Consider the following 12,176-nt stretch of genomic DNA (forward strand, 5'->3'; position numbering starts at 1 on the left):
AGTGGTGCTAGGGAAGAAATCTGACAACCTTTTATGCAAATAAAGTTCATTGGCAGTAGCGAGACACTCTGAGGTAGAGGCCAGGGTATACTATAACCTCATTCAACTATTCCTCCCCACCACCGCACAAGGATAGCATACTTGGTAGAGAAGCTAGAGGAGCACATGTCCTGGTCCAACCCAAGAGAGAAGGGGTGGGGATCCAGAATACAAAAAGGGATCTTGGAGGCCCCACCATCTGTGCTCTAGAGTTAGGTTTATCGTTCTCTTTCTGAGACTCTTACCTGTGATGTATATCTAATTCACTAGATAGAAATACTGTGGATAAAAGGTAGTGTGCTGATTTCACAGGTTTCCAAAGATGCCAGAATAATGATTGTTACCGTTTATCAGCAACTTATTTAATTTTAATTTTATTTGAAGTTTTGTAGCCTGTGAAGAGGCAGTGCAGGCTTCTTAAAAGCCTGGGGTAGGGGCGGACTAGAAGGGAGGCAGAGTTATGTCACTTAATCAGTCACAATGCAACTGAGCAAGCAAATTCGTAATTCATTTGAAAGCCATAAAGCAATATTCTCATAAGGTGTATACAAGAGAAGGTGGTTAAGACGAGGCCTAGCATGCATGTTTCAGTAACCCCCACTCTGGAAGTCTTTTGAACTTTTTGTGATTCTGTTCTGTCCTGATTTTCATCTGAGCCTTCCAGTTTATAAGTGAAAGTGAGAGTCCCCCAAAAAGGCATTAAAAACTCCACAATGAGAGTCAATAATGGACACACCCCAGATGGGAATGAGACCAAGACCAAGTGCGGGTGAAGTTAAAAAGTTTTATACAACCAATATAGGGCAAGCAGAGAACTCTGCAAACTCTGCGAACGCTCTTCCAAACATCAGAAAACATCTACATTTTGTTACAAATCCACGTCATCTATGACGTGGGAACTAGGTATTACATGAATGGATGAGATTGGGCAAAGGAGAATAACCAGTATAGATTCTGTAGGGTCGGCGCTCCTGATTGGTGAGACTCTGCATGGTGTCGTGATGATGCTTGTGGGTCAGATGGGCTCATCGGGGTGGAGTATTAGGTCAGGAGCTGTCCGAGTTGATGCATCTCGGCTGCACTAACATTTTGCCCTTGTGGCCACACATACACATTCACTGTTAACTTCTGCTTTAGGTTGTCTTATAAATCCTAGAAGTTGTTAATCTAACATCACACGAGAAATAGCACATGACTCTAGGTACTCTCAATGCATCATCATAAAAACATTATTCGAAAAGGGGCAGCTTCATGAGTCCAGGTGTCTTATCAGGGGGCATGTGTCAGGATACCTTTATCATTCTGCTGTGTTAGATCTAATAGGAGACATCTTTATAGCATGTTAGTACAAGGGTGAATAAACTGCCACCATGGTCAGTCGAGGTTGGGGTGAACTAGAATACTATCGGGTCAGGGGGCACATAGCTAGTACATCAAAAGGCGGTGGGACGTGGGGGCTTGCTGCCCATAATTCTTTCAACCGAAGCCTTGAGGTACAAAGTGAGTTTATGGTAGCATCGTGTGTCAGGGTGTATTGGGGAAGGCAAATACCATGTGCGGGTTCAGCAGGAAGGCGAGGAGGTATATCTGTATTACTCCACATCAGTAAAACAAGGGGCCTTCAATTGCTAGCCCAGCCTGGGGAAGGAGGAGGGCGGGGGCTGAGTGAACGGCTCTTCAGGGGAAGGGAAAGATAGCCCTGTGGTTCCTCGCACGTCTACACTATAGGGTTGCATGCACATTATTTATAAATGAGACGGGATTATGCCAGTATAATTACATATATATTGAAGATCATGCACGCTTATGAACATTCTATGTATTACACATTTTCGTGTATCATGAGTAACATGATTGCAAAATAACTTCTATCACAAAGGTCTTGTTAACATCACATCATTCACAGGGCTATGGTTTTGCACTTGGCGCGGGACACACAAGAAAAGCTGACATTAAAAGATGACGTAGAAACAGGTTGGCGTATGTATTAGCATAGAAAAGAGTCTGCAACATTCTGCTTATAATCTGGTTTGTGCAACATAATGTTCAAAGAATAATCCAATGCTTCAAAAAACACTCAATTAATACATTCGACACTCATTACTTAAAAAAACCCGTACATATTGCAACACTTACTGGTCTACTTATAAACTTGTATATTTTTAGGAAATCGTAGAGGTTATATGGATATCACACATTGCTTTAAAATATTGGGCAACAACAATAATTCTTGATTAGTAATGGCAGGTTCAAATACAATATATATATATATATATATATATATATATATATATATATATATATATATATATATATATATATATATATATATATTATAACTTTGCGTGTGGGGGATCTGGGATGGAAGAGGGCAGCCTTATTTCAATATGAACAATCAATCTTGTGGGCTTCAGACTCATTTATCGTCCTTACAGATGGCTTAGCAGCATGAGTGTAACTGGGTGGCACACAGGCTTAGCATACATGTCTGGCACTTCAAACGAACAACAAGATTGGGGGTTATTCACAATATATATTATAGATGCAGGGGTCTGTGAGAGGACAGGACAAGTTTTATAGAGGCAGCTTTGCTTTTCTCAGACCCCAACTTTGGCCCGGTCATTGTCAGGTCAGTGATGTACTGCGAAACGTGAAATATACAGTCCTGTGAGAACAGGCCGCCAAGGGGAGGAGGGTGAGGAAAGTGCTGGCTCGCTGTGCGCGGTCAGGTGGGGAGAGCTGCGGCCCTGCAGGCCACTTGTGCCACTGAGGCCTAGATTATTATGTTCAAAATGGAGTCTGGATGTATCTAAAAATGGAGTCGGTATCATGCTATGGGATGAGCCGTGCGGCCCCACGCGTCGACCCGCAGCCATCCCCCATCTCGGGCCCAAGTGGATAGATGGCTGCCGGCGAGTCGTAGGCCTCACGTAGAAGAGAAATGTAGAGGGAGAGGGGTCCTAGAGACCTTTCCTCCCATACATAAGCCCCATTGCTGCAATGGTGCGGCCATCGTGATGATTCCATCTGAACTTCAGGGTGGAGGTTACATTGAGGTTGTCAGATCTTGGATGCTAGGTTGCTAACTGCTGGAGCTGGATTTCAGGTAGGCTGGTCCAACGTTAAAATGGGCTGTGTGTACAGTATGTAGTGTCTTGTGGATCCTCTTATATCAGGAGCCAGTAGTGCACTCAGTGCTGGGTTACTGAGTCCCAGGGTTTCATGGTCCATTCCATTCTAGCTGCCTTGCTTATTAGTAGTTGCAGTTAATGGATGAGGTGTTCGAGCCCCTTGTAAATCAGGTTGCAGTAATCCAGTCCAATGAGTACCAGGGCTTGGATAATCTGAGATTGTATGGTGTGGTTCATTTTCGTATCTACATGTAATGGAATTGTCTTCTCTCTGCTAACATATTGATCTGTGGGATGCATGAAAATCCCTTTCAAGAGGATGCCCTAATTCTAAACTGCCTGGTTTTATGTGGAGGAAGTTTCCTCCACGCAAAATCATTACCACTTGCAGTACCAAATGCGGTATTTACCCCATTTGGTAATTACCGATCCCAATGGAGTCCTATGGGATTCCAAAATGAGGAACAACTGAATAGTCCACATGGCTCTAACTCATGCAGTCCAGTCCCTTCCTGTTACCAAGTGCTTACTGCATGTGCATATCACTCAATAAATGTAAAACTAGAATCCCAATAACATATCAATTCATTCCTTCTTCAGAAGTAACTGTGACGAATCACAGGAATTTGTTCCTTCTCCCCCAAGGGGGAGGCTTCCCCTGTGAGGCTAGGCTGGTAAGCCTGCTCCGCAATACCCTAGGCAAGCGGGACCTCACCGGTTCATGTGAAGAACTCCCTAAAGAGTCTCATAAGTTTACCTCTTCAATCATGCACCACAAGGACTTATATGATGAAGGAACCAATATGTGTTATTGTGAAACAGAAATGATAAATATCCCTTTTAACGGAAGAACTATATTTTACTGACGAAGATGATGAATAATGAAGACTAATGGCATCAAGAGGTCACAAAAGCATGCAAGGCAGGAGAAGTTGAGCCGGGGAAGGTCCATGCCTACATCACCTCTGTAAGGGGAGGAGACTGGGAACTCAGGAGAACCCACAAGTTTCAAATAGGCTCTCGAGGTGGAGTCGCAGAGGTGGACACGCAGCGTCCTATCTACTGGAGAGAAAGTGGAGAAGTTGCGTAGCCAGAGAGCCAGTGGTGGACTGGAGGTCCTAGCAAGCACACTGATGCTGCTATGCGGATGAGACAGTGTAACAAATCTGTACCGGAGATACCAAAAAGCTGTTAGAAAGGAAGAGACTGAGAACGAGAGGTCAAAAGAGGAAAAGGCTGCGGACGAGTGAAAAAGAAAAGCGAACCCGAACTAAACAGAAACCCAGCGCGTTATCCCAGAGAGAAGCAGGTAACGGGGAAAGCAGGAGAGCCGGGAATGACACGGGAAATCATTATATAAACATTAATACTCGTCCCAGCCAATATAATGATAATATACCATTGAGAAGAAGAGAATGAAAGTAATAATATGAACATTCATAATCATCCCAGTCCATATAATGAAAATATACTAGTAGGAAGGAGAGAAGTGAATAACAATCTTTATCTGAATATTCACATTCATCACAGTCAAGACACCCAGGAAGTACCCTGGAGAGAGAAAGAAGATCGTTATCAGAGTACTCGTCACAGTGGAGCTAACGAAAGTATAATATTAAGAATAAGGAGAGAAGGAAAATCGTTCTGAAACCTTTCCCACTCATCTCAGTAATGACATTGATAATGTAATCGAAAAAGGGAGAGAATAGGAGGATAATCATTCTAAGAGTAATCGTACTCGTCCCAATCGGAGCAAGGAAAGCATCACTTTTCAAGGGAGGGAACCTGTACGAGAATGAAAACTCAAGAGAATCTCAGAAAGCTTGGATAAATCCACCCTGGGAAAAGGGAAGAATAGCTCTTGGAAATATAATTAAGAAAGAAAGTAAGCAAGATATAATGGACTCTGACAAGAGAAGAGATATCCGTACAGAGCTGAGGAAACCACTTGTCGAGAGGAATAACAGAGTAAGGAAGTGCTAAAAGAACTATGCAAACTAATTAAGGAAGTTACAAAGTACTATTTAAAGATCAATTATTGAATATAACTTTGCAAGGAGCAAGAACCCAGGAGAAAGGGAGCCATTCTCCTGTACTTAGTTATTAATATAGTGGTAGGATCAGTTAGGGTTAGCTTGAGACAAAGGACAGAGGCCCTCATTACGCCCCTGGCGTTGGACCATGGTGCTAATAGCACCATGGTCCATGCCGGTAACTTACCGACTCCGCCATGGCGGAATGGGGAATTACCGCCCCATTCCGAGGTTGGCGGGGCGGTAATTCCCCATGCCGCCATGGCCCTTCCCCATTCCCATTTTTGCCCCATAGGGCTCAATGGCAATGGGGAAGGCGCTAAGTACGGTGCCGCAAATTGTGGCACCGTACTTAGCACCAAGGTCCCTTTGCGGGTTGGTTTTTAACGCCTGCAAAAAGCAGGCGTTAAAATCTCCAACCTGCAAAGGGACCTCGTAATCGGGCGTTAAGGGGTTAACAGCGCCACCACCTTTTAAGGCGCCGTTAACCCCTTAACGCCAGGGTTGTAATGAGGGCCAGACTCTTTTAAGACATTCACTGATGACTGACAAGCACCTTATTTATTTATTTTGATTTGTAGAGCGCACTACAGGCCCAAGGCATGAAGGTGCTATAAAAGGAACTTAAGAAGGCTTAATTCAAGGTTACATGAATGCCGCCCAGCAGAGGTAATCTTAGTACAAGATACATGGTTAAATATACAGAGATAGATACGGTACAGGTTACTTAGTTACAGATACAGAGGTATATGCAGGATAAATACGTGCAGTGTCATACAAACAGCCTGGTTTTGATGTCCTTGCGAAAGGCCGCATGAGAGTCAATTAGCCTGATATGTGGAGGGAGGGCGTTCCAGTAGGTGGCAGCCAAAGTTGGGAGGCTGGTACCACCAGCACAAGCTCTGTGTATTTTGGGAATGGTTATCATGTTAGAGTATACAGTTCTGGCTGGCCTGGAAGCAAGGCGTTTGGACCAGGTAAGGGGGGTGTCTGGTCGTGGAGACACTTGTGCGTCAAGGCAAGGGTTTTGAAAATGATCCTTTCCTTAACTGGTAGCCAGTGGACCTGCCTCCTGAGCCCTGAGATAGGATCCCTGTGTGATAGACCTGTGGCGGTCCTAAGGGCGTTATTTTGAACTAGTTGCAGTTTAGCAAGATTTTTGCCTGAAGTTCCTACAAGAAGGGCATTACAGTAGTCCAGTCTTGATCCAATTATTGCCCTGGCAATCGTGAGCAATTCTGTTGGGATAAGAACGGTCTCACTGCATTAATAAGTTTGGAGTGGTAAACTGAGGAGGATGCTATGGCATTAACCTGCCTTTTCATGGTCAAGATGGGTTCCAAATAAACACCCAAGGTCTTAACCGCTTGTGAGACAGTGATGGGGATATTGTCAACGGTGAAGGAGCTGTATTGCTTGTCCAGCTTGCCCAGGGTGGACAGGGAGCCAATCAACAGAAGTTCGGTTTTCTCACTGTTGAGGCATAACCAGTTTTCTGCCATTCAGGATTGGATCGTTGAGTAGATGGAATTGAGGGTGTTCAAGTCAGACAGGTAATCACCCGAGAGGGGGATGAGCACCTGGGTGTCATCAGCATAGTTTGTATATGAGATGTCCAGAGTGTCCAGGATTTTGAACAGAGGCCTTGCGAAGAGGTTGTAAAGGGTGGAAGCAATGCATGAACATGCAGGGAACCCCCATAGAAGTAGGGAGAGATGGGAGTTAACCTTTTAATTGAATAAACATCTATTCAGAAATGTCTAATAAGTCTGTGTACATCTTTTGACCCGCCACATAATCCATTGGATTAATAAAGCCAATTTACATTATTCTGTGTAACAACATACAATCTTTAAGTAGATATCAAGATTTATGAAATTGGAATTCAGTGTTCCCACAAACTAACTTGAACAGCACTAAATTGTTTCAGTTGCCCTAATCTTTATTCTTGAATCTGAGCGGCTCCTACTGTAGATGTTTTGAGGAACTTCTCTCTCTTGTTCCATGCCCTACTCAAGTAATGAGCAACAGCAAAGATTACATCTGGGTGTTGCATCTTTTCACAGAACATTACTGCTGCTTGGATATCGGCAATTCAGTGATGTATTATTTTTTTTAATTGTTCTTTTAGGCAGAGTTTTACATTTTCTCTGCCTAATATTAGCATATGCTGGGAATGTGAATAAGAAGTGCCCTAATGTTTCCCTCCATTCAGGGCAAAGAGGGCACAGTGATGAGCCCCCGGCCTTCCAGGTGCATGTGAATGTCCCCAGAAGCAATATGTCTGCTCTTAATTTCAAAAGAAATATGCCTGAGTAAGGTGCTTTAATAATAGCTAAGTATTCTCCTTGCACATGTCATGTTTTATGCCTAGATACTACACTGTTGTTACGAGGCCTATTCAACAACAGGGAAATATTCCATTCCATTAATTCCGATTTCAACAGGGTCTAAGAATTTGCTGCTAATGTATTTGGCGTAGTTCACCAGCTCATTAGACCAAGCTTCTTACAAGGAAACTCCACGTGACGTTACCAGGGCAGAGTCCTCCTACCTCCTATCGTAGATATTCATCATCAAATCTAATATCGCTTCTCTAAATGTATCTAATACTGGGGAAGTCCAAAGCTGAAGCCAGTAAAAGAGGATCAGTCTTTATGGTGGAAATCAAAGATAATCAAAACTGTATTTGAATTACCATCAGTGTTTTCGTCTGAAAGGAACGGGCAACTAGTAAAATGTAGGGGAGGACTGGTCCAGGAGACCCTCTCGCCTGCGTTTTCTCCCCAGGTGAGGGCAATGGCTCATTGGGCGTTCCCTCGTGCCACTCGGGCCCAGGTGGTGGAGGGCTCACCCGCTGGAGACATTGCCCACACGTATTGATTGCCCACACGTATTGATTGCCCACACGTGTTGATTGCTCACACGTATTGATTGCCCACACGTATTGATTGCCCATACAAATTTAGCTAGGCCCAGAAACCATTTTTTGTCTAGTAAAGATGGTGTGAGCTCAGCGCACTGTAGCGCGGCCCCCACCCTTGGAGAGTCTCATCCCTGTTGCCGCAGCACCCTGGCAGATCCGCTGCGAGCACGTTCTCACGAACAAGACGGACATGAGCTAGCGCAATACGCTAACATTGTAACAGTTCACCTCCCGCAGTGTACTAGCCCTATCAGCATGACCCGGCCAGCAGGCCTGAACAATGAGAAGAACGGTAAAATGGTCATCTGATGGCAGACAGTCTTTATATATATGTATATATTAATGTCAAGACCTCTTGCAAAGTATGCTTTCTTCCACAAAATCTCCTATATTACAAACGCCTGTAGAATGTATTAAAATGAGAGAGCATGCTCCCATGATATAAGCAATGGCGAGCTCACACCATTACAGGTGGATGCTAATAATAAAGGAACGCTCCAGGGATCTGTTTGTTGCGTGTATCACTGGGCAGCCTACCTCCCATGGTTTTGCGCCATAACTAAGCTAATGCTGCTAGAGTACACGAGAAAGCGAATGCAACTATACTATGAACTCATGTAAAGGATGCGCGAGAATGCACTTATCATGTGTGTATGTCTAAGCCCCTTATGTGCCACCACCGTCACGTACAGTGGCGAGTCGTTTTCTATGTACTCCACCGACCCAACTACTACCTCATTTACTGCGAATGTATATGCATGTAACTAAGATACTGTAACTGCTAGAACATAATATACAAATGTGGTGATCGGACTGGGTATAATCGAGACACATCCAGCAAAGTTAAATGCATGTTTTAAAGTGATTTTGAATAAGTATTATAGAAAGTGTTCAAATGTTTGTGATGTCTTTACCTACATTCGGCAACACACGAGGGAGATACCTTTTTGAATGCGTACAAGGCCATTCCCCCTCCCATCCTGCGAAGGCTGCCAAGACATGAGAACAGAGGCCCGCTCTGCGCTATCCCACCTCCCCCGACTAGACTGGAGCCACTTCAAAGATTTGTAGCCCCACTGCAGCACCCAAGGCCGCGGCCAGCCACCTGCATTATTTACAGCACAGCGGTAAACCTTTGTCTTAACTCCCGCGCCCCCTCGTAAACCCCACAACCCACCGGACCGTCTCAGACTTATGGCCCTGTGCAATCAAGACACCCAGCACTTTGACAACACACAGCGAAACATCCATAACAACTTCTAACAAGACAGAAAGACCTGTACCACCCATCCCAGGCCCCGAAGCTTAGCCCCTCGACCTATGGCCCCGGTCAACAGGACACGGGTAACCAGGCCTCGATATATTACCTCCAGACCCCTCACAAGGTGCATTCCTCCTGTGTTGCATTAACCTATTTAATAACCTATCGGAAGATTTACTAAAGAGAATAACACTGTAAATGACTGAATGACTGCGGTGTGCATGGCCGAGGGCAAGTAAGTCAGAAAAGGCATTCATCTCTGCCACAGGCAGCATTGGCACACCAACACCGCCCGGATGAACTCAAGCCGACCTGCCAGGCCCAGCCCAACCCACGAGGGTGACCAGTGACGTCCTTCAGCCAAGACCAACCACGCCGCAGCAGCACCTATAGTTAGTCGTCGCCACCCAATCCCAATGAACTTGTGCCCCCTATAGTATGTAGGTTTTGATGACGTTTTTTGTAAATATATACGCCTGTCTTTGCTATTGTCAGACAGAGCGCTCTCAGAGTTTGCAGAGTTCTTTGCATGCCCAAATCTGATTGATAAACTCCCATTTACGCTCACCCGCACTCTGTCTTGGCCTTATTCCCATTTTGGGAGAGTCCTTCATTGTCTCTCATTGCGGGGAGGATCGTGCTGTTTGGGGACGCTTGCTTTCAAAAGTCAAATCTGAGTTGGCTAAGTGAGTTCAAACTTTCACAAGTGAGTGATTAGCTGTGCTGAGTACTGTACTCTTTATTCCTGCATTTGATAACTCTACGTTTCCCTTTTTTCAGCTCATGGTCCGAAATCTTCAGTTTGAAGACGGGCGGATGATTCCTGCTTCCAAATACTTCTCAACTGGTGACACAACTGCATTAGAGCTCACAGAGGATGAAAATGCCATGGCACACAAAATCAAGGTACGTCCTCTTGAAACAAGGCATGACGTTAATTCTAGAAAATCTTAAGTAGATGTATTTGTGTTAAATTAAAAATGGTACATTATAAAGAGAAAAATGCAGATGATCATTTTCATTTCATGCACAAAAGAAACAATGGGCCTCGTTACAGGTCAGGCGGTCCGGAAATAACACCGGCGGTAAACCCGCCGCCACTGTTAATTCCGGACCGCCCGATCCCGGTCAGGTCTGACCTGGCAGGTTTAACACTGCCCGCCTGTAGGCGGACGTGGAAACACCGGCACCATCACGAGATGGTGCCGGTGTTTCCACTTCCCCATTCCCATTTAGTCCTATGAGACTCAATGGGACTGGGGATTTACTGAATTCCGCCTCCGGAATTCCCTGGACACCAGGGTCTTAATGCCCTGGTATATCTGGGAGTCACAGAGGCGGAATGGTAATACGAGTCCGGCGATAACCAGGCGGTTTTACCACCTCGGTTACCACCAGACTCGTAATGTGTGTTAGTTCTTAAAGTTAAACCAACATTTTAGAAAAGACAATATTATGATGAGAATACATCAGAGTTCATCTTAATCAATGCCAGGTGCTGTTTGCTGTGCTCTCACCTAGCAAAATATTCTATTATGTAGCACAACCTTTACCAAATAGACTTTGATACTCAAGGACAGAAAAAGGAGCTGTATAGAAGAATATTTTGTCGCAGTGCTATTCAAGTGAATAGTTTTTGAAGTGTGAATTGATGGTGGCATGGACTTAAAGTTTCTAGGACCATGTTCTAGACCCCTTATGGTGCAGTGGATCAAATAGAAGTCTAAAGGCAAGATTAAAGTAACCATACTAGTTTTATTGCGCTGCAAAGACCACGGTGGGAGCAGAAGGAAGCACCAAGTTAAAATATGTCTCTGTAAAAACATAGTCAGTGCAGAAAACAGAAAAGTACAGGTCCTGAAGTCTTGGGGTCTACCGGTGTTAAGCTCATCACCCCGGGTTAAGATTTAACAAATGTTTCTAGGATAGTGTCCACAAAATAGTCTCTTAGTTCTTTTGACAGCTCGCCACACCTGGTGGCACCTTTTCACAGAGAATGATGAAGGTGGTTGTCTGGTGGCTGTTGATTTCTCCAGCATGAGGTCTGACATGGATTCACATGCTCATGACTAGTCCCTGTCGTCAGGCTGGGAATCCTCAGTAAAAGAAAAAATTGTTTCACTTCAGCTTTTAAACTGTATTTCTCCTCTAACCACTGTACTCTGGGTCATACTGCCCCCATCCACTGACAGTCCTCTCCCTAAGCTCCACCCCTGGTAGCCATCTTGAGATTTTTACTGCACGCTTCAGTGTTGGGAGTCCTCTTGTTGCTCTCTGAGCTATTGTTCATATTTCTGGGGTTTTTTCGATAGTAGATTTTGACAGATTTTTGTCTTATCGTTCGACCAGAGGTCGATTACCGGCAGCAGGGACCCGCTGTCGGCAAAGATCATACCATATCGCAGATCTTTCATCGAGTTTCGAGAAGGCCCAGGCTTGAGCCTACTTCGCGCCTTTTCACCATGACTGAAGAAAAGAGATGCCGCTTCAAACTCTACGCGGTGTGGATTGAGGAATGTGTATGTCGAAGATCAGCACCATAAATATTTGTATTGCCTGCATCCGGACCATGATGAAGAGAGATGCAAGGTCTGCCGGGGTTTTTCGAAAAAGACGAAGAAAGACCGCTTCAGCAGGCTGGCGGCTTGGTTGAAATCGTGTAAGGCCTCTGACTCTGCTTCAGTGCACAGTCATGCTTTCCCCAGGACCGTTCGATCCCTCAAACGACTCCCTCGGAAAAGAGGTTGCTGTCCTTTATGGAAGCCCCGCCCACGGGCGTCCAAAAG

The 12,176-nt window shown here is 44.8% G+C and overlaps 1 protein-coding gene across 2 annotated transcripts in view; it reads left to right on the forward strand.

Moving 5' to 3' along the window:
* Window positions 1–12,176, forward strand: part of ALDH1L2 (aldehyde dehydrogenase 1 family member L2) — an 836,174-nt gene that overhangs the window by 386,858 nt on the left and 437,140 nt on the right. For both annotated transcript variants that reach the window (XM_069629899.1, XM_069629898.1), the window contains exon 8: window positions 10,171–10,296. In XM_069629899.1, the coding sequence (XP_069486000.1) occupies window positions 10,171–10,296 (126 nt within the window). The remainder of the gene's footprint in view (window positions 1–10,170; window positions 10,297–12,176) is intronic.

The sequence above is a fragment of the Ambystoma mexicanum genome, chromosome 12 (genome assembly GCF_040938575.1).
Source record: "Ambystoma mexicanum isolate Mex_15411 chromosome 12, UKY_AmexF1_1, whole genome shotgun sequence".
Classification (NCBI taxonomy): domain Eukaryota; kingdom Metazoa; phylum Chordata; class Amphibia; order Caudata; family Ambystomatidae; genus Ambystoma; species Ambystoma mexicanum.